At 42.7% G+C, this 22,574-nt stretch overlaps 1 protein-coding gene across 1 annotated transcript; it reads left to right on the top strand.

Moving 5' to 3' along the window:
- Positions 1–184: 184 nt before the first annotated feature.
- On the top strand, positions 185–18,335 carry LOC119652243 (glucosidase 2 subunit beta). The gene is made up of 4 exons (XM_038056217.1): positions 185–511; positions 9,925–10,825; positions 17,412–17,709; positions 17,769–18,335. Exons 1-4 carry the CDS (start codon positions 338–340, stop codon positions 18,013–18,015), a joined length of 1,620 nt encoding a protein of 539 aa, XP_037912145.1. The 5' UTR covers positions 185–337; the 3' UTR covers positions 18,016–18,335.
- Positions 18,336–22,574: the final 4,239 nt, after the last annotated feature.

The following is a 22,574-nucleotide window of genomic DNA, read 5'->3' as shown; positions in this document are numbered from 1 at the left end:
GCCGTTTATATCTGGTTTATTTATATTTTTATAACATTAACTAAAATTTCTTAGCCTTGAAAGATTTCCAATAAGATTTTCTCATTCAATGTTACCATAGACACCAACCACCATATGAGTTGTTCAAAATCGCGTAAACAAACAGTGATTGTACTAAATGGTGAGAACAGGACAGTGCTACATTCATCGACGATTGTGTGCCGTGGGGTTGTCAAACGGTGAATTTCAGATTTGGAAGGGCACGGAGAGCCGGCAAAGTGTATTGTCGTTTTATTTTGTAGAATACCCCGAATTTCGTACATTCTGGCGTTACGATAAATAAACGTCGTTGCCGAAAATGTTGTACGTGCGAGAGTCTCTGTTTTCGCTAATTATCTTCTTTAGTTGTAGCATTTTAGTTCTTTCCGAGATTCCACGTCCCCGTGGAGTATCTATTTCTAAGGCGAATCTCTATGCGCCCGGTGAAAGTTTCCTATGTCTAGACGGGCTGAAAAAAATCAAATATACCCAGGTAAGATGTGAATTTAAGGTGTCAAGTGAAGTTTGGTGTTTACAATTTGCCCGCAAAGATTGCGAGTTGTGTGCGAGAGGACCACGTCATACATAAGGTCACGACTGGAAGTTTAAACTAAAAACAATGAACTCCGCAGGCGAACATAATGGGCTGCCAAGCGTGATATCAATTATTCTATAACAACCGATGAGGCTGAGGTTGCGAGGACACCCACCTCTTACTCTATTCTGGGAGGAATTCTGACTTTCGGGAACTTTCATTCATCCCACAGCTGAGGAAGGCTCAACAAAGTATTCTCATTGGAATAAATGAATCAATAAAACTGATTAGGTTAGGTCGGTGGAGAGTGAACAAAAACTCAAGTTTCTAGTTCACGATTCTTGGAGTGCTGATAAACTTTAGATACCGAGGAGACGTACTTTATCTCCACTTTGGGCGTAGCGCTGCAGATAGATACATTTTAGTAGCAAATGTAAGGCGCAGTACGAATAGGTGTTTGTTCATGCTGTATGGCATTATGCGATTAAGAAATCAAGTGCGCATCGTTGATTTTATCCAAGCAAATAGAAATACACGTAAAGTACCGAGAGAGTTGCAAGATTGCGCTTGTACAGATCCAGTAATGCAAGACATAACTTGTCTATCGAGTAAAGTTCTAAGATCTTGAAAAGTAGAGATCGTGTGCTGGGAGATTGTCCTTGTTGCTTTGTTACAGTATGCGTAAAAAAGATAGCACATCCGAAAATTTTTCATTATTTCCTATGTGTGTGTGTATGGTGGGGAAAAAGCTACAGCTTCTGAGCACTCAGGCCGTGTTGGCCCATTGTACTCGCCTCCCCCGTCTAACGGAATATTCCGGATGCGTTCACGTATCGCAGGATTTCCGTTAGTGGATGTGATGCTACCCGTCGCAATTGGAGGACATCGGCACCAAAGATCTGATGCCTGATGCGTCCATAAGCGGGGCATTCAAATAGGAAATGCTCCGTGGATTCCGCTTCCTCATTACAGGAGGGGCACGTATCATCTTCGGTAATTCCTATTCTGAACATATGCCCAGCTAGTGAATTATGGCCTGTCAGAATGCCCACAATACACCTGCAAGTCCTCCTGCTTTTCGACAGGATAAACTTTGCGGTACGTATGTTGGGTTCTGGCAGGAAAAGTTTGGTGTGTCGAGCAGCATTTAGGCTCTGCCATCTGTCATTATGGGAAACTTGTTCCCAGTTTTTGAAAACAGATTTAACCAATGCCACTGATACTCCAATTGCTGGCTCCGGTCCCGGCATAGGGGAGATTGACCCCTCTTTCGCTAAAGCGTCCGAGATTTCATTACCCTCTATGCCACAGTGACCAGGTACCCAGAGTAGTTCCACCGTATTGAATCTAGACATAGAGTTCAAACGGTTTTTGCATTCCTGAATGATTTTCGAGGTGATCAAAGGACTGCTCAATGCCCTCAGTGCAGCTTGACTGTCACTGCAGATTGCGATGCGCCTGCCCTTCAACCGCTCGTCAATCAGCCAGTTTGCCACCCTTAGGATCGCATAAACTTCGGCTTGAAAAACCGTTGCATATTGTCCCAAAGGAAAAGCCCACTTCTCGTTTTTATTCGAGAGGTAGACTCCGGCTCCAGAACCCTCTTCTGTTTTTGAGCCATTGGTGTAGAAGACATCCGTATATCCCGCCACGCATTCCTCTGGGTCTTCCCAGTCCTCTCTACGCTTCAGGGTAACTACATATCTTCTACCAAACAGATGTATGGGGACACGAGAATCGGAAGGCATTGTAAGAACTGGATTCAGTCCTCCCAGTAACTCTTCCAATGCTCTGTGCCCCCCACATCCGTTGTTTTCCCATAGATCTAATCGAATTAGCCTATGAGCTGCTCTCATTGCAGTGCTTTGAATAAATATATCCAGGGGCTGAGTAGTGCATTCAGAGCTGCGCCGGATGTCGTGCTCATGGCACCAGTGATACCCAGACAAACAGTTCTTTGCAGTGCGGCTAGTTTACGGTGAAAACCTTTTTGTCTCACCTTAACCCACCACACTACGGATGCATATACGAACATCGGCCTAATGATGGCAACGTATATCCACATTACCACATGAGGCCTGAGTCCCCATGTTGAGGCAAAGGTCAGTCTGCACACCCCATAAGCTGTGAGAGCTCGTTTCATCTTTACCTCTACATGTTTGTTCCAAAGAAGTTTTTCATCTAGAGTGACCCCCAGATATTTCACTTCTTCGGAGAGTTGAAGGGTAGTACCCCTCATCTCAGGGAGGCAAAGTCCATCCAGTTTTCTCCTTTTTGTGAATAAAACCATTGTGGTTTTATTTGGATTAACTGACAAACCATGTCTAAGGCACCAGCTGTCTATCAAATCAACGGCACGCTGTATATTTCTACACACCGTTCCAAGATCCCGATAAACAGCAAGTACAGCCACTTCATCAGCATAAGCTTGAGCGTGTATTGGCAAATTTTGCAGTTCGCATAGCAGTGAGTTGATCAGCATACTCCACAGAAGTGGCGAAAGCACAACTCCTTGGGGGCAGCCCTTCGTCGCTTCTGTAGTCAGGTACCGATCGCCCCCTACCTCAGCGCACAACAATCTTTGCGTTAGCATAGCATGGATCCACTTAATTAGAGCATCATCAACACCATGCGCTCTGGCGGCATCACAAAGTTTTTGAAAAGGCGCACAGTCAAAAGCCCCTTCAATGTCCACAAACACCCCCATCGCGTACTCACCATTCAAAGTTGCATCCTCTATCTTTGTGACCAAAGAATGAAGAGCAGACTCACAGGACTTTCCACGTTGGTAAGCATGTTGGTTTTCACTAAGTGGGTGTGACCTAAGTGCGTTTTCACGAACGTGCCGCTCCACCAGTCTCTCCAAATCTTTCAGCAAGAATGAAGTCAAGCTGATCTGTCTGAAGTTCTTTGGATTAGAATAGTCATCTTTCCCAGGTTTCGGTATGAAAACTACGTTAACCTGTTGCCAAGAAGAAGGCACGTAGCCCAGAGCAAGACATCCTCGAAAAATATTTCTTAGAGGTCGCTCTAAATTCTCCATACCTTCCTTTAGCATTGCCGGATAGATGCCATCCATGCCAGGTGCTTTGAAATGTTCAAAGGACAGTATGGCAGCTCTCACCTTTTCATGGGTAACAACCGCTTTCGCAGTGTTCCAGTTCCCCTTGCAACACTTGCGTGTTGAAGGGGTTGCAAGAACCGTCAACTCTCCCCCTACCACTTCTCCCACCCGTTCTCCCGGGTGGTGTACTTCCAGGAGGGTCTGTACTCAGTCCAGTCTGGAGCTCGTGAAAGTACCGTCGGGTTTTCTAAGAGAATCCAACTTGGCCGACTCATCCCTTTTGAGGACTCTGGACAGTCTTGACGTCTCCCTTTCGCCTTCCAGTTCCTCACAGTACGCTCTAAAGGAGCCTCGTTTCGAGCACCTCACGAGCCTCTTATATTCACGTTGTGAGTTCCTGAAATTTAACCAGTCTTCGTTCTTGTTACTTTTGCAAGCACGATTTAGAAGTCGCCTGGTTGATTTCCTGAGTTTTTGCAGTTCTCGGTTCCACCAAGGAACCGTTTTACCGCTTTGGCCTCGGAAAATAGGACAAGCCTCTTCATAGCACTCTAAAAGTGTGCAGTTCAGAGTTTTCAATTCATCTTCCAGCACCAAAGGAGTCCTTAGTCGCCCAGCAAACTGTACTTTATTGCCAAGAAGTTCATTGAACTTTGCCCAATCCCTTTTCCTAGGGTTCCGTCTTTGTACTGCAGACTGTTCGCCCGCAATAGTCAGATTGAATTCTAGATATCGGTGATCTGACAGTGAGACCTCGTCTAGCACTCGCCAGTGTGTAATCAACTCTAACAATTTTGGGGTATTATTTCCTATACTAATATTAAATAGTTTTTTCTGATTCCTTAATACCTCAAATCCATAATCTCCCAGAATTTCAATGCATTATTTAAAATCCAATATGTTATATTAAGCGAAGATTTCGAGAATTGGAGCTTTTGGCTGTACATGGAATTATTCGAAAGAGGTTAGAGACATTATCCCGTTTCTAGGGTTCGAAACGAGTACACCCACAACTAGGAAAAGAGAGGAAGTTGGGCAAATTCGTAATCATGATTAACATCGCCACTAACAGCCTCCAGGCATACCGGTTTTGCGCCGAGGTCCACCAATTCGATATCCCTAAAAGATGTCTGGGGTCCTAATCTACGCCATCATTCCATCTCAGGCAGGGACTGCTTCGTCTTCTTTTTCTACCATAGATATTGCCCTTATAGACTTTCCGAGCTGGATCATTCTCATACATACGGATTAAGTGACCCGCCCACCGTAACCTATTGAGCCGGATTTTATCCACACCCTGACGGTCATGGTATCGCTTAAAGATTTCGTCGTTATATAGGCTACAGAATCGTCGATCCTTATGTAGGGGCCCAAACATTTTTCAGAGGATGCTTCTCTCGAACGCGGGCAAGAGTTCGCAATTTTTCTTGCTAAGAACCCAATTTTCCGGGGAATACATAAGGATTGGCAAGATCATTGTCTTGTACAGTAAGAGCTTTGACCCTATGGTGAGACGTTTCGAGCGGAACATCATGGTAGCTGTTATCGGTTGTGATTTTCGTTCTTCCCACGATGTTGATATCATCAGCATAGGCCAGCAGTTGGGTGGACTTAAAGAGGATCGTACCTCTTGCATTTACCTCAGCATCAAGGATCACTTTCTCGAGGGCCAGGTTAAAGAGGACGCATGATAGGGCATCCTCTTGTCTTAGATCGTTGTTGACGTCGAATGGTCTTTAGAGTGAGCCTGCTGCTTTTATCTGACCTCGCAAATTGGTCAGGGTCAGCCTAGTCAGTCTTATCGATTTCATCGGGTTACCGAATTCTCTCATGGCCGTGTACAGTTTTACCCTGGCTATGCTATCATAGGCGGCTTTAAAGTCGATGAAAAGATGGTGCAACTGATGTCCAAATTCCAACAGTTTTTCCATCGCTTGCCGCAGAGAGAAAATATGATCTGTTACTGATTTGCCTGGAGTGACGCCTCTTTGGTATGGGCCAATGTTGTTCTGGGCGTATGGGGCTATCCGGCCTAGTAAGATAGAGGAGAATATCTTATAGATGGCACTCAGCAACGCTGTATTGCTGTATTGCGTGACATCCCCTTTTTAATGTATGAGACAGATAATGCTTTTTTTGCCAGTCGTCAGGCATTGATTCGCTATCCCACACCTTGAGCGCAAGTTGATGAACCACTTGGTGTAATTGGCCGCCTCCATATTTAACCAATTCGGCTGTAATTCCATCGGCTCCTGGCGACTTATGATTTTTAAGCCGATCAATTGCACGGACTGTTTCTGCTATACTTGGTGGTGGCAGTATTTGTCCGTCGTTTTCAGTTGGCGGGACCTCCAATTCGCTGATGTTCTGGTTGTTCAGTAGTTCATCAAAGTACTCAACCCATCGCTCCAATATGCCCATTCTGCCGGAAATCAGATTTCCCTCTTTGTCTCGGCAGGATAAACATTGAGGTGTGTAAGGCTTCATTCTGCTGACTTGTTGGTAAAACTTCCGCGCCTGGTGCGGCTGCTCCCTGTACTTTTCGAAATCACAGACCTGTTGGTTCTCCCAGGTTTCCTTTTTCCGTCTGTGAAGTCGCTTCTCCGCTCGCTGGAGTTCGTGATAGGTCTCTGCGCGTGTTCGTGTTTTTTGAAAATGTAACATTACTCGGTATGCAGCATTCTTCCGTTCCGTTGCTAGCTTACATTCATCGTCAAACCAGCCGTTCCGACTGCTTTTGCGGCTGGAGCCAAGTATGTTTGTGGCCGTATTTATGATAACGTTCGTCAGGTGATTGTGAAGATCATTTGTTGATGCTTCATTTCCAGGATCTCTGTTGACTGCGGTTATTGTGGCATCCATTTTCCTGTTATAGGTGTTGTGGAGGGCTATGTTGCGGCTGGCTTCAGTGTTATCTCTCACCTGATTGTCAGAGGGGATTCTGGGTGGTGTTGTTATTCGAGCGCAGAGCACCATGCCAACGTGATAGTGATCCGACTCTATATTGGCCCCCTACATGTTCTGACATGCATCAAGGCTGAGAGGTGGCGGCGTTCGATCAACACGTGGTCTATTTGGTTGAAAGTGGACCTGTCTAGAGAGGCCCACGTATGTTTGTGGACCGCTTTCCGCGCAAACCAGGTACTTCCAACAACCATTTCGTGTGACACTGCTAATTGAATAATCCCCAGTCCGTTATCATTTGTATTTTGATGTAAGCTATGGGAGCCAACGTATCGTCTGATACGGGCTCCTTCCCTACTTGGTTGTTAAAATCCCCAAGTATGATTTTGATATCATATCTGAGACAGGCTTTGAGGGTTCGTTCTACTGCCTCGTAGAAGTCTCCTCTGTAGGGGCGTGAACGTTAATGAGGCTTATATTTCTCAATTTGCCTCGCAAGCGCAGAGCGCATAGCCGTTCGCTTATGTTTTCAAAGCCGATAACAGCAAGTTTCATTTTTTGGCTGACTAAGAAACCTACTCCGAGCACATGGTTTACTATAATATATGGTGTAGCGGCTCTTCTCCAGAAAACCGGTCCCTGTCCATCGCATCTCTTGTAACGCTGTTACATCAGCCCTATATTGGGACAGGGTATCGGCTAGCTGCTCAGTAGCATTCGGTCTGTACAGGGAGCGCACGTTCAATGAGAAAATGCGCAAATCGTTATTTCTTTGTCGTTGCCGGGTTCGTCGTTGTATGATCCGTCCAATCCGAGGCTCCTGTTGTGGCTTCGTAACAAGTTGTTTTCCGTGTAGGGTTGTCAGCCCTACCCAACCCCCAACCTGGAGGACCAGTTGGTACAATTTGTTCCGTTTTTAGGCGCAGGAGACTTGCCTCCATTCTTCTCCGTCTGCAGCTTTTCGTTAAGAAAAGCGATCACCACGTGGAGGTGGAGGTGGTGTTGGTTCAACAGGGGACCTATACTACCCTTTGATCTATACTCACCTTTGATATATTGGCCTCTGTTCCTCTGTTCTAAAGGGAACGTGATCCAACTATTATTCACAAAGTTATTAAAAGACAAAATATTGCATTTTGCGTAAATTTATTACATTCTAGGACGTGTCTGACGTGCATTAAATCAATGCACAATATTTATGTCTTTAATTTGTATTACATATGCATATTTTGTTCGGCAAAAGGCCCTGATCCAATATGGAATGTTGCGCCAACGATTAATCTAATATATGACGGAAAATTTGCATTCTTAGCTACTTCTGTGATCAAAAAGTAAGGTGAGTTTGTTTATCAAATGTAAATCCTTTATCTATTCTTTCAAATCAATTTCATCCTCTTCAAAGTAATCCCCGTTCGATAAAACGCACTTTTGCCAACGCTTTTTCCAGTCCTGGAAACAGTGAGAATAGCCTTTTTTCGGTATAGCCTTCAAGACCTTCTTCGATTCGCGTCCCCGACCTTTTGAGTTTGTTGAATAGTAAGAAGTCGCACGGAGCCAAATCAGGCGAATACGGTGGTTTCGGAATGATATGAGTCGAGTTTTTGGCAAAAAAGTCGCGAAGAACCAATGCAACTGAGCGATTTTGGCACCAGTCGAGACTTGACAAGTTTGAGACACAAAACATCCTTCACAATGGTTTGTGCTGAGCCAAATGATATGCCAACACTATTTTCAAGCACGAAATCTTCGATTTTTTCGATGTGACCCTCGTCGGAAGACGTTGATGTTCGTCCAGAGCGCGGTTCGTCTTCAAAGCGTTCTCAGCCCGCTTTGAACTCGTTGTACCACTTATAAACATTTTTTTTGTGTCATAGTTTGATCACCAAAGACCTTCCGCCACATTTTCAACGTGTCCGCACAAGAATATTCGTTCTGCAAACAAAATTTGATGCAAGTCCTTTGCTCAACAAAATCACCCATTGTAAAAATCGAAAAATTCACTTTTGGTAGTTTACAAAAACACGTGTGACTCGGAGATTATTGAACCTTTTGACAAACAGACACCTGGCAAAGGTTATAGACAGTCCTACCAACCTAGGAAAAAAAATTTACTTGTCTTCCTAGTGCCTAGGAGTTTTAAATGGCAATTTCACCTTACTTTTTGATCACAGTAGTATGTAGGAATGGAAAAACGTGCATAGAGAGTTGTTCACATAAGATGAACACAAAACATTTATACCTGAAGTGCCGAGCTTCCGATATTCCGTTTGTAATACCATAAACATATTTTGCAACCAGGCTCATACATGATTTCAGTATGCAAAATCGCTATCAATTGTTTAAGTCACTACGAAATATCAGGGAATATCAGCTCACAATACACATATGTATATAGATTTGTATGCATCTCAATTCACGATTTCGGTTTGCTTCGAAGACGAAGCTTTGTGCTTCCTTATGTGAGGAACTTTGAGTGCATGGCAATTCCACTTGTATAATAATTTAAAATTCAATTTCATACCATTTTTCAATAGTAACTTGCACAAATAATTTTTTTCAATATTAGTTAATTTTTTACGCTTCAAACTAGGAGTACAACATCGTTAGCAAGTGTAAAGAACCTAAAACATACAAAAAAGAACTCCTTCATATAGAGAACTTTAATATTTCCTTCAAATTAATTATTCCATGGCTTAAGATGTAGTAAATTCGCTCGAAATTAATAGGTTTGAACTGCTTTAACTTTGGCATTAATAGCAGGGAAACTTTCCAATATTTGCGCGATACCGTTCTCTATGTTGCTGCATGCAATTTGCCTAGGATGAACTTAAGTAGTCTCCCGGTCAATTTCAAAAAGTTGATAATATGCTATTGTAAAGTTTATTTAAGCAGATATCGGAAAGGGATGTATTATGAGGCCTAAATTTCATTGAAGCGCATTGCTCTGATTTTTTTTTGGATTTGTGGTTGCGTGGTCTCCAAAAAATGAGTCCTGTCTTACTTTGAATTTGCACATTTTGACCTTTCAATAAACCATTTTGCAATTTATGTCAAAAATAAAATCTGCTTGTAAAAATACTATACGGGCACATCAGGTGAAAAGATATTTTCACATCCCTTTGCAAGTATGGGGAGCCGCCCTTTAAACTCGACGTAAATTTATGTCCCTAACTGTTGGATTTTATAGTTTCCATTGTCCACCGAATTTCGTTTGAATCGGTGACAGACAGTAAACCCATTTTAATAACGTTTTGGTTTCATTAACTTTTGATAATTATAAATCCACGGGCAGGGTAATGGAAGCAAAAATTTGTTGATGTGCCAATATAGTCCAAATTCTTTACAATAACATTTGCACTTTTATTGAATTTAAAATGGTCATTCTTATTCTGTTGCATTTCAGGTAAACGATGATTTTTGCGATTGTGCCGATGGTAGTGATGAGCCTGGTACGTCAGCATGTCCAACAGGAACTTTCCATTGTACCAATGCTGGTCATCGCCCTAAAAACATTCCCAGTTCACGTGTAAACGATGGTATCTGTGATTGCTGTGATGCTAGTGATGAATACGATTCGGGTGCTGGATGCATAAACAATTGTAATGAATTGGGTCGTGAGGAAAGACAACGCGAAAAAACGCGCCAAGAGCTTGTCAAAAAGGGTAGTGGGTTAAAAGTTGAATTAAGTAATCGAGGTAAAGTTCTGAAAGCTGAACGGGCAGGCCGTTTAGCTGAATTGGAGCAACGTAAAGCCGAAGTAGAACGTATTAAACAAGAAAAAGAAGAAATTAAAAAAGAAGCAGAAGATATTGAGAATCAAGCATTGCAAATCTATCGAGATGCGAAAGATAAAGAGAAAGAGCAACAGCGACAAGAAGAATCTGAAAAAACTAAAGCTGAAGCTCAGGAAACATTTATTAAATTCGATTCTAATCAGGATGGAATCATTGAAATAAATGAAATTCGTACTCGTATTACATTTGATAAAGACAGAAACGGTGAAGTGTCTATTGAAGAAGCGAAATTTTTCTTAGATGATAAGGATCAAGTTGATTGGGATCAATTTTTGAATTTTGCATGGCCTAGAATAAAGCCTTTTATGATGCTTGATTCGGGTCTATTCCAACCACCGATAATTGAAAAAGAAACTGAGAAACCTACCACGAACGAAAAGCACGAAGAATTGACTGAACATGAAGATGATGGAGAGGGAGTTTCAGATAGCGAGTCTGAAGATGATGAACGACATGTTGACGAAGAAGGAGATGAAGGTGAAGAAGAACATGAAGATGTTGAACCTACAGGTAGGTAACAATCATTTTCTGGACCTTTTTTTAATTGTTACATAAATTTACAATCACCAAGAATTTTATACTAACTCGACTTAGGAATAAAGGGATTCCTTTCTACTTTCACTATTTTTCCATAAAGTATTTCATACACTTTGTTGTATACCTTTCGTAAAGAAAAATAGGTTTTCTGGAATTATCTCAGCATCTTGATCCGTTTTGTCGAAACGAAAAATGAATAAAATAGATAACATATCAACTGCATAATTACTAATCGTTAAGTATGTATTAGCGGTGTTTGAATGATATCTATTTGTTGATTGATTATCTCCAATTAATGACAACTGATAATCATTGTCGTGTCTGGAGTATATTTGTTGAACACTTTTTTAAAAGAAATAATTGAAAGATTTTTCCATTGTTGGCTATAGTTTTTTACATAACTAAACAATTTCCAATCGCTACCGCCCGATGTTATTTGCAGGCAGTTGGAAGGGGGGGAAGAGAATGGGGATGAGCAAGAAGAATAAACAGTGAGAGGCATTTTGATTTGATGAAAAGTAGTATCGGCCATGAGACTGGCGACTTGTGTATATAGAGGACTATTCTACCTTCTCGTTCGGAAAAATTGTTATCATTTCTGTAAACAATAAGGATTTTTGGCAATCTGCTCAAGCAAAAGACATTCTCCTTGTAGATTTTCAATCATCCGATACCAGATACAACTAACGAGTTAGGGTGTGACTGACCCCGCTCAAAGAATATCATCGTGTCCATTCAGCCTTGCCGGCATCGATGATCGTTGAGGGTCTGGTTGGATGTGTAGTTTGTACTTTCGTCTTTTTTTAATACACCGGTACAGTGACGGAGGATATGTCTTTCCTTGAAACGGAGTTTTTTAATTCATTCAATTCGACCCCGCTTGTAAACGGGACAAAGGTTAAAGAAAAAGAAGAAGTGTCTTAATTTATTGAGGAGAAATGTGATTAGTGTTCGAACTGTTGACTGTTTATAACAGGAAATCTTGACTTTCGATGAAGTGGGTTTGTTAAAGCGGAGCATGGACTTAGCAATCTGAAGGCACCTTTTACACGGTTTAGAGCTTTCTTGATTTGATGGATAATTATAGTAGTTGCAGTTTATAGTGATATTAAGGATGATCTGATTCGCTGTGGTTATGGGAGAAGTATTGATCCTGAGGGACATGATGACTGTGGTATATTATCTCTCTTGTGGTGCTGTGAACAATGAAGCTATTCCAGGATCTTGATTGATCTGGGTGTGGGAATGGATTTTGGAATCATCATCACCATCATCAACAGCGCAACAACCGGTATCCGATCTAGGCCTGCCTTAATAAGGAACTCCAGACATCCCGGTTTTGCGCCGAGGTCCACCAATTCGATATCCCTAAAAGCTGTCTGGCGTCCTGACCCACGCCATCGCTCCATCTTAGGCAGGGTCTGCCTCGTCTTCTTTTTCTACCATAGATATTGCCCTTATAGACTTTCCGGGTGGGATCATCCTGATCCATACGGATTAAGTGACCCACCCACCGTAACCTATTGAGCCGGATTTTATCCACAACCGGACGGTCATGGTATCGCTCATAGATTTCGTCATTGTGTAGGCTACGGAATCGTCCATCCTCATGTAGGGGGCCAAAAATTCTTCAGAGGATTCTTCTCTCGAACGCGGCCAAGAGTTCGCAATTTTTCTTGCTAAGAACCCAAGTTTCCGAGGAATACATGAGGACTGGCAAGATCATAGTCTTGTACAGTAGGAGCTTTGACCGTATGGTGAGACGTTTCGAGCGGAACAGTCTTTGTAAGCTGAAATAGGCTCTGTTGGCTGACAACAACCGTGCGCGGATTTCATCATCGTAGTTGTTATCGGTTGTGATTTTCGACCCTAGATAGGAGAAATTGTCAACGGTCTCCAAGTTGTATTCTCCTATCCTTATTCTTCTTCGTGTTGGTGTTTGACCAGTGCGGTTTGATGTTGTTGGTTGATTCGTCTTCGGTGCTGACGTTGCCACCATATATTTTGTCTTGCCTTCATTGATGTGCAGCCCAAGATCTCGCGCCGCCTGCTCGATCTGGATGAAAGCAGTTTGTACGTCTCGGGTGGTTATTCCCATAATTTCGATATCGTCAGCATAGGCCAGTAGTTGAGTGGACTTGAAGAGGATCGTACCTCTTGCATTTACCTCAGCATCACGGATTATTTTCTCGAAGGCCAGGTTAAAGAGGACGCATGATAGCGCATCCCCTTGTCGTAGACCGTTGTTGATGTCGAATGGTTTTGAGAGTGATCCTGCTGCTTTTATCTGGCCTCGCACATTGGTCAGGGTCAGCCTAGTCAGTCTTATTAATTTCGTCGGGATACCGAATTCTCTCATGGCCGTGTACAGTTTTACCCTGGCTATGCTATCATAGGCGGCTTTAAAGTCGATGAACAGATGGTGCAACTGTTGTCCATATTCCAACAGTTTTTCCATCGCTTGCCGCAGAGAGAAAATCTGATCAGTTGCTGATTTGCCTGGAGTGAAGCCTCTTTGGTATGGGCCAATGATGTTCTGGGCGTATGGGGCTATCCGGCCTAGCAAGATAGTGGAGAATATCTTATAGATGGTACTCAGCAACGTGATACCTCTATAATTGCTGCACTGTGTGATATCTCCCTTTTTATGTATGAGACAGATAATGCTTCGTTGCCAATCGTCAGGCATTGATTCGCTGTCCCATACCTTGAGCACAAGTTGATGAACCACTTGGTGTAACTGGTCGCCTCCATATTTAACCAATTCTGCTGTAATTCCGTCGGCTCCTGGCGACTTATGATTTTTTAGCCGATTAATTGCACGAACTGTTTCTCCTAAACTTGGTGGTATTTGTCCGTCGTCTTCAGTTGGCGGAACCTCCAACTCGCCGATGTTCTGGTTGTTCAGTAGCTCATCAAAGTACTCAACCCATCGCTCTAATATGCCCATTCTATCGGAAATCAGATTTCCCTCTTTGTCTCGGCAGGATGAGCATCGAGGTGTATAAGGCTTCATCCTGCTGACTTGTTGGTAAAACTTGCGCGCCTGGTGCGGTTGCTCCCTGTACTTTTCTAGTTCACAGACTTGTTGGTTCTCCCAGGCTTCCTTTTTCCGTCTGTGAAGTCGCTTCTCCGCTCGCCGGAGTTCGTGATAAGTCTCTGCGTGTGCCCCCGTTCTTTGAGAATGCAACATTACTCGGTATGCAGCATTCTTCCGTTCCGTTGCTAGCATACATTCATCGTCAAACCAGCCATTCTGACTCCTTTTGCGGCTGGGGCCAAGTATGTTTGTGGCCGTATCCATGATAACGTTCTTCAGGTGATTGTGAAGATCATTTGTTGATGCTTCATCTCCAGGTCCTCTGTTGACTGCAGTTATTGCGACATCCATTTCCCTCTTATAGGTGTCGCGGAGGGTTGTGTTGTGGATGGCTTCAGAGTTCACTCTCACCTGATTGTCAGAGGGGATTCTAGGTGGTGTTGTTATTCGAGCTCGGAGCACAATGCCAACGAAATAGTGATCCGAGTCTATATTGGCCCCCTATATGTTCTGACATTCATCAAGGCTGAGAGGTGGCGGCGTTCGATTAACACGTAGTCAATTTGGTTGAAAGTGGTCCTGTCTTGAGAGGCCCACATATGTTTGTGTACCGCTTTCCGCGCAAACCAGGTACTTCCAACAATCATTTCGTGTGACACTGCTAATTGAATGATCCGCAGTCCGTTATCATTTGTATTTTCGTGTAAGCTATGGGAGCCAAAATATCGCCTGAATACGGGCTCCTTCCCTACTTGGCTGTTAAAATCCCCAAGTATGATTTTGATATCATATCTGGGACAGGCTTCGAGGGTTCGTTCTACTGCCTCGTAGAAGGTATCCTTCTCCGACTGTGAGCGTTTATGAGGCTTATATTTCTAAACTTGCCTCGCAAGCGCAGAGTGCATAGCCGTTCGCTTATGTTTTCAAAGCCAATAACAGCAGGTTTCATTTTTTGGCTGATTAAGAAACCTACTCCGAGCACATGGTTTACTGGATGACCGCTATAATATATGGTGTAGTGGCTCTTCTCCAGGAAACCGGTCCCTGTCCATCGCATCTCTTGCAACGCTGTTATATCAGCCCTATATTGGGACAGGGTATTGGCTAGCTGCTCCTCAGCTTCATCTCTGTACAGGGAGCGCACGTTCCATGAGAAAATGCGCAAATCGTTATTCCGTTGTCGTTGCCGGGTCCGTCGTTTTAAAATCCGTCCTGTCCGAGGCTCCTGTTGTGGCTTCGTAACAAGTTGTTATCCGTGTAGGGTTGTCAGCCCTACCCAACCCTCAACCTGGAGGACCAGTTGGTACAATTTGTCCCGTTTTTAGGCGCTGGAGACTCGCCTTCATCCTTCTCCGTCTGCAGCTTTTCGTCAAGAAAGAGCTCCCAGCGGTCACCACGTGGAGGTGGAGATAGGGTTTGGTAGTAGAGCTGTTGGTGTTGGTTCAGCAGGCATTTCCCAGGTTTTATGCTCCATCATGGGTACCAATCCACGTTTCGCCCCGGGACCTATACTACCCTTTGACCACGGATTTTGGAATATCCGCAATAAAAAGTTTGAAAAGGAGGAGGAGTTGGCTGACATTGCATGCGTCGTGCGTCGAAAGACTTCCTATTGTAGGGCATGCTCAACCGAATGAGCTACTCAGTTAGGGAACTGGAGATCTTGGATAGGGAGATGTTTCGTTGGTATCACAGTGCTCATCTTTCGTTGATTTGATGATCCGCTCGAAAATTTCTGTAGAAGCTTAGAAGATGGGATTACACTGAAGGAGAGGGTTTTCATTTCTTTTGGGAATAGTTTTGATTTGATCACACTCCCAGTTGGTAGCGATGTTTCAGCAATGTGAACAGGAAGGAAGTAGTTGACATAGAAGGTTTCTTAAAATTATGGACGGGGTTTTGTGAAGACCGGTTGACTTATTATTCTTGTTCTATTTGATAGATTTCACGACCATTCTGGGGTTGACAAAATTTGTTTGGAAGAAGAGGATAGTGGAACAATCCAGTCATGTTAGCTATTTGTCAAAAAATGCGGAACTACTGATGCAATACACGCTGCGCGGTTACTCATGGAGAAACACAGTGAGAAGCATCACCTTCTTTACATTGCATTTCTGGATCTAGAGAAAACGTTTGACCGTGTGCTACACGAACTAATCTGGTATGCTTTGCGACAACACTGCCAAAAGAACTCGTGCGCTGTGTTCAATTGCTCTACCACGATCAGAAAAGTAAAATTCGAAGTCTGGCGGGTGTATCAAAACCGCTTCGTGTCTCTGTTGGTGCTCATCAACTAAGCGCCCTCTCACCACTTCTCTTTGTTCTTGTTATGGACACCGTCACACGGGACATCCAACGTCTAGCGCTCTACACACTGCTTTATGCAAATGATGTTTTCCTAGTATCTAATAGCAAAAATGATCTCGATCAACTTGTCCAAAAATTGAATGATTGCCTCATGCAACACGGTGTCAGACAGGCAGTGATCTGCCCAGAACTGAGCGATTTAAATACCTCGGGTGAATGCTATCAGCCAATGGAGAACTGCATTATGAAATTGCTTCACGCATTAACGCAACCTGGATGAAGTGGCGTTCCACAATTGGTGTTCTTTGTGATCGACATATCAACGAACGTCTCAAATCTAAAATTTACCGCAATGCCGTCCGTCCTGTCGCCCTCTATGGTTCTGAGTGTTGGCCGAGTATAAAAGACACTGAACGGCGTCTTGCGGTAATGGAGACGAAAATGTTGCGTTGGACTAGTGAATTCGTGCTAACGAGAATTCACTCACCAAGATTGGTCTGAACATCGAAGTCGATGGTAATCGAGCAAAAGGCAGGCCAAAACAATGGTGGCTTGATATACTGGATGGGGATTTAAAAGCCTGGAGATTGCACCCAGATCAGGCACTCGATAGACCCAAATGGCGAAACCGATCACGACGAGCCGACCCCGCTTGTGAAAGGGGCAAAGGCTGAAAAAAAGAAGAAGATTGCGGAGGTCTATGCGATTGGTGGTGTTAGATTGCCGTTGTTTAGGAAATCGGTGAACGATAAAAACAGCTGTGTAAATAAGGGTGTTGTTATCATACATTGTTTCTTGATCGGCTACCGCTGTCTGTTAAGGGCCAGCCTCTTCATCTCGTTGCCTCGAATTCAATTCCCACAATTTTGATATTTTCCTGATTCCTTCGATCCAGCCGGTGCCATTGTTGCTCCTTGGCTGCTTGGCTTTTGAAAGGAGCTTGTCTTCATTGCGCGTTACTACACTGCTCCGACCTGTTTCCGTAGAACGAGGCAGTAAAGAAGTACTCTTGAGATCGACTTCAATCTCGAATGAAATATGGAATTTTGCTAAAAGTTGGCTTCTAAATCATGAACGCAAACATTGACGGTGCTATTAAGATCAATCTTTAGTTCCTTACCTTTTTCTCCGTTATTTATCACCATCTTTCATAAAGTCTACCTCAATTACTGTTAACTGTTTTCATTTATCAACACTCATCTATGCTCGCAGGTGAAGCAGAAGAAGTAGATCATGGTAACCAACCTGATTACGATCCGGAAACACAACAAGTAATCGAACTAGCAAATGCTGCACGAAACGATTTCAACGAAGCTGACAGAACTGTGCGTGAAGTTGAAACGGAAATAAGAAAGATCAAAGAAATGTTGGAGAAAGATTACGGAACGGATGAAGAGTACGCACCACTCGAAGGAGAATGTTTTGAATATGAAGATAGAGAATATGTTTATAAATTATGTCCATTTGATCGAGCCTCGCAACAACCGCGTTCAGGAGGTAGTGAAACAAGGTTTGTAATCCTCAGACTAGTAAAAGAGCATGTAGTTCATATAATTTTCTCTTTATCAGATTGGGATCATGGGAGAGATGGAGCGGAACCGATAATAAATACAGTCAAATGTTATTCAGTAATGGAGCCTCATGCTGGAATGGTCCCCAACGTTCAGCGGTTATCGAAGTTCACTGCGGATTGGAGAACCTGGTAACATCCGTAACAGAACCAAATCGATGTGAATATCATTTCGTATTCCAAACACCAGCCGCATGCCAAGCCAGCTCAGAATCTGATTTGAAGGATGCTCACGATGAGTTATAAAGGATCATTATATAGATATTAATTATTAATTTGGAATATGTTTTTAAATTTATTATAGAAAGTCTTTCTCACCGTAGATGAGCAGTTGAAAAAGTTGTATGTTCTCTTTTTTCATTTTTAAATGTGCGTATATATGCCGTGGAAATTGAAAATCGATTACTATTTTGCATTTCATTTTTTGTCAATCAAAACACACACGAACTCATTAAAGTAGTTTTAACTTAAGAATCGAAAGTGTTTGTCGTCATGTAAAAAAGTGGAAAAAGTTTTTACATTCCCATCGGACATTATGTCAAATTAAAAGATTTTAGAAAATAAAAGTTTTGTTAATTTGTTCTTAAATGTGTCTGCAGCTGCTGGTTTCCAGTGTCCTGCCAGCGTGAACTGTGTACAGCACCGTAAATCATAAACATATTTTGGCTCAATTTTCAACTCTTCAGTAGAGTCAGAGGGAAATGTAGTTTTATTAATAATTGCATAGACAACTGCAATCCCAATTCGAAGCGTTTCCCTTAGATTAGGGCATTTTAATTTTTTATTGGACTAGATGTAGTTGTGTGATTGCAGTGTAACTACATCTTGATTAACGGCACAAAGTAAATCTTCCTTCCCCTTGTCCAGAAAGTGTCATCATGCCAGGTATGTCAATTACACTTGCATTCATGGATTCATCAGTCGTGATTCACTAATCGTGAACGGTAGTGAATGAGAAAATGTCTTTATTTGGATATTATTGACCTACTAACTTTTACCTTCGGAAATGTTCGTCCCTTTCGGTCTTTTTAAGTGTGACCGAGTTTTTGTGTTGCCTTTAGCTTCGATCGCTCACTTTTGGTTGCACTCGGGAGTTTCATTGCTTCTAGTTTTAAGCTTGGGTTCAGGTCGCCTGCTCCTTTGGACAGACATTCTTTCGTTCTATAGCTTTTTCCACTTTTTTGGGAAGCAAAAAGCTCCCTTTCCGCCGGGGTTAACTTCCCTATACCAAATAGTGGCTATGGCGTCTTGCCCAAAGTTTATACTGCTCTGTTTAGTAGACTAGGACCTAGAACTTCGCCTTGTCCTGAGCAATGCGTGGGTTTATAGATGCTCCATTACCCTTGGCGCGGAGACTGACTCGACTTTGGTCTCATGTCCGTTTCATCACGTCATCGTCTTTTGTTATCATTGTTTGTGTTTTTTTGTTTTTTTTAGTTATAGTTTCCAATAACCACTTTCGTTTATGCTGCTGCCAGGGTAGTCTCGTCGGATGAGGTGTCTAGTTTGTCCAAGTTAAGAATACGTGAGCTAAAATAATGGCATAAAATTTTGGTGCAGCCCATTATCAAGAGAATACGGACTCAGGAACACCTTTATCCCTAAGGAGGGAAGAGGTTCATTTTTTCCCCATAAAAATTGCGATTTTCACTTCAAAGTATTTCCAAAAAGTGAAAAATTAAAATTTCGAAAATCCTTCCCAGCTTTGCCTAGAGAAAGCGATCATCTAGTGAGAGAACTTTAATTTTTTGATTTGGAATGATCCCGCACCGCCTTGCCTTATTTTTTTAAATATTTCTTCATGAAAATTTTACACAATTTTCTTTGAATCCCATACTATTATTTTTTTCCATATTTACCATTAAATTTTTTATTTCCAATACTGCATTATCTTGAGGTAAGCACTTTTCAAACATACTCCAATCATTGCATTGATCTTTTTTCCGCTGCAACAGGTGCGTCGTGCACAACTCGCAAGAAATTACTGCCCCGCAACAGGTATTGTGTGGTCATTGAATGTAGTTTTGTTACTAGAGAGAAATTGTATAAAGATTAAATTTTCAATCTCCTCTCTGGAGGGGAAGGAGAAGGCTCCTTGTCTTCAAGTTTGATGAAAACTCGATCATCCTCAATTCAAACTTTATGACCCTCAAAGTGGGTTTGTATGTTATTGTGTTGTTAGTTTAAATTTTCAACACTACCTCTAGACTTAGAGAGAATGCGAAGGGTATGTGAAAAAAGAGGAAATTTCCATTCGAACATTGAAGCTTTGTATCTCAAAGTGACATATTTGCATGCCATCACGGTAGGGTTTAATTTTGAAATCCTTCTTCGAAAGGTAAAAGAAGTTTATGATGAATGAAGCGGAAAGCCCTATTTTTCCAGCCCAGTTGCAGAATAACGACGATCGCCCTCCCTTATAAGTTACGGCGTTTCAAATGATGTTTGAGTGCCCAAGTCCATCCTTGGAGCGGGAGGGGATGAATAAGCATATAGGAGAAAAAGGAAGATCCTCCCTCTCTAACACCGTTGTAGAATTGTGGCGTTCATTCTCTACCAAAAGGAGCTACATGATAGTTGGCACAACTTGTGTGTTTGTGATGAAGAGAAACATAGCCTCTAAGCCCTCAGACCGTGGTGGCCCATTGTATTCGACTCCCCCGTCTAAGGGAATATCTCGGGTTCGTTAATATATCGCAGGATTTCCATTAGTGGATATGTTGCTACCTGCTGTAACTGGAGAACATCGGCATCAAAGATCTGATGTCTGATGCTTTCATAGGCAGGGCATTCACATAGAAAATGCTCCTTGCATTCCGCTTCCTCATTACGGGGGGGACACGTATCATCTTGAATAATCCCTATTCTGACCATATCTCCTGCTAGTGAATTATGGCCTTTTAGAATGCCCGCAATACTCCTACTTTTCGACAGAATAAACTTTGTGGTATGCATGTTTGGTCCTGACAGGAAAAGTATGGTCTGTCTAGCAGAATGTAGGCTCTGTTACCTGTTATTATGGGGCCGCATGTTGTCCCAAAGGAAATGCACACTTCTTGCTTTTATTCGAGAGGTAGACTCAGACTTCAGAACTCTGTTCTGTTTTTGAGTCATCGGTGTAGAAGACGGTATATCCCGCACGCATTCCTCTGTTACTTCCCAGTTCTCTCTACGTTTCAGGGTAACTTCATATTTTCTACCAAACAGATGTAGCACAGGCACGTCATTTGCATAAACTTGAACGTGTATTGGCAAATTGAGCAGTTTGCATAGGAGCGAGTCGATCAGCATACTTCACATAAGGGGCAAAAGCACACTTCCTTGGGGGCAGCCTTTCGTTGCCTCTGCTGTTAGGTAGTGATCGACACCTACTTCCGCACAAAGTGATCTCTGCGCTAGCATAGCATAAATCCACTTAATTAAAATATCAACACCATGCGCTCTGGCGGCATCACAAAGTTCTTGGAAATGTGCACAATCAAACGCACCTTCAATGTCCATGAACACCCCCATCGCGTACTCACTTTTCAGAGTTGCATTCTCTATCTTTGAAACCAAAGAATGAAGAGCAAACTCACAGAACCTTCCACACTGGTAAGCATGTTGGTTTTCATTTAGTGGGTGCAACCTAAGCCGCTTCCCACGACTTTTATCGGTATGAAGACTATCTTAACCCTTTGCTAAGAGGTAGGCACGTAGCCCAACGCAATACATGCTAGAAAAATATAGATATTTATAAAATGGGCTAGATAGAGCAATTTCTAGGAAGTGAATGCATAAAGTACAGACAAAAGTGCTGTATACGTACGTAGCGTAGCAGACATATTATAGGCAAACAAAAGCATTCGCATAGGCGTAGTATAAAAATTCTAAACCAACAAGCAATTAATTCAATGCTTCATTGCCCATTTTCAAATTTGTGCTCAAAAACTGTAGTGCAAATAAAGCGATATCTTGATTGGTTTTAGTTTCCCTGTTGTCTAAATTTAAAACGTAATCATTTACAGTTTCCTGAACGTTTCAGTAGTTCGAATATCTTATCTACCCTTCATACCATTTGTAATTATTAACAGTTAAATTAGAGCACCCAATGATGGAAATAAAACAGAAATTATACAGTAGTGACACAAGGACAATGCCACCGGATCACACCATGTTCGGCTAAAATCAGCTTTTGATGTTCCGCTTAAAGAGAGAGCAAGTAAGTGAGGTAAGTATAACAACGGAGATAGGTGCGCCTGATGAAATATTATAAGCAATTTAATATATTTCCTCAAATCAAAATTACCTCCAAAGTGACTTGAGGCAAAAGATCATTTCCTAATATTCATGGATATCGGGTGCTTCACTGGCAAAGTCAGTAGAACTAATCGAATGAGTGTTTGAAAATAGATGGTATCACAGTGTTAACTTTTTTTTTTTTTTATGGATGGAGGTGGAAATCTTAGAAAGACACTGCTGCGCCAGGTTGCAGAAGTGTGTGGGATTCGCACCCACTAAAACCACCCCCACTCTTCCGCCCCTCCCCGCGGGACCACCGTAAAGTATTACTTCGCGGGGGGAGGCTCTAGTTCGCTATACCAGCTCGTCCATGCCACGTCTCCGTCGCGCCGCCTGCTGCAGAAATCTGGGACAATGGAACATAACGTGCTCCGGGTCCTCGGGTGTAGCACCGCATTCAGGACAGTTGGGAGACTCGTCCAACTCGAAGCGATGCAAGAACTTCCTATAGCCACCGTGTCCCGTAAGGAACTGTGTCAGGTGGTAATTCAATTCTCCGTGCTTTCGGTTGACCCATTTCTCGA

This window comes from Hermetia illucens, chromosome 3, assembly GCF_905115235.1.
Source record: "Hermetia illucens chromosome 3, iHerIll2.2.curated.20191125, whole genome shotgun sequence".
Lineage (NCBI taxonomy): Eukaryota > Metazoa > Arthropoda > Insecta > Diptera > Stratiomyidae > Hermetia > Hermetia illucens.
Note: the sequence above shows the minus strand (reverse complement) of the source record. Positions and strands in the feature narration are given on the sequence as shown.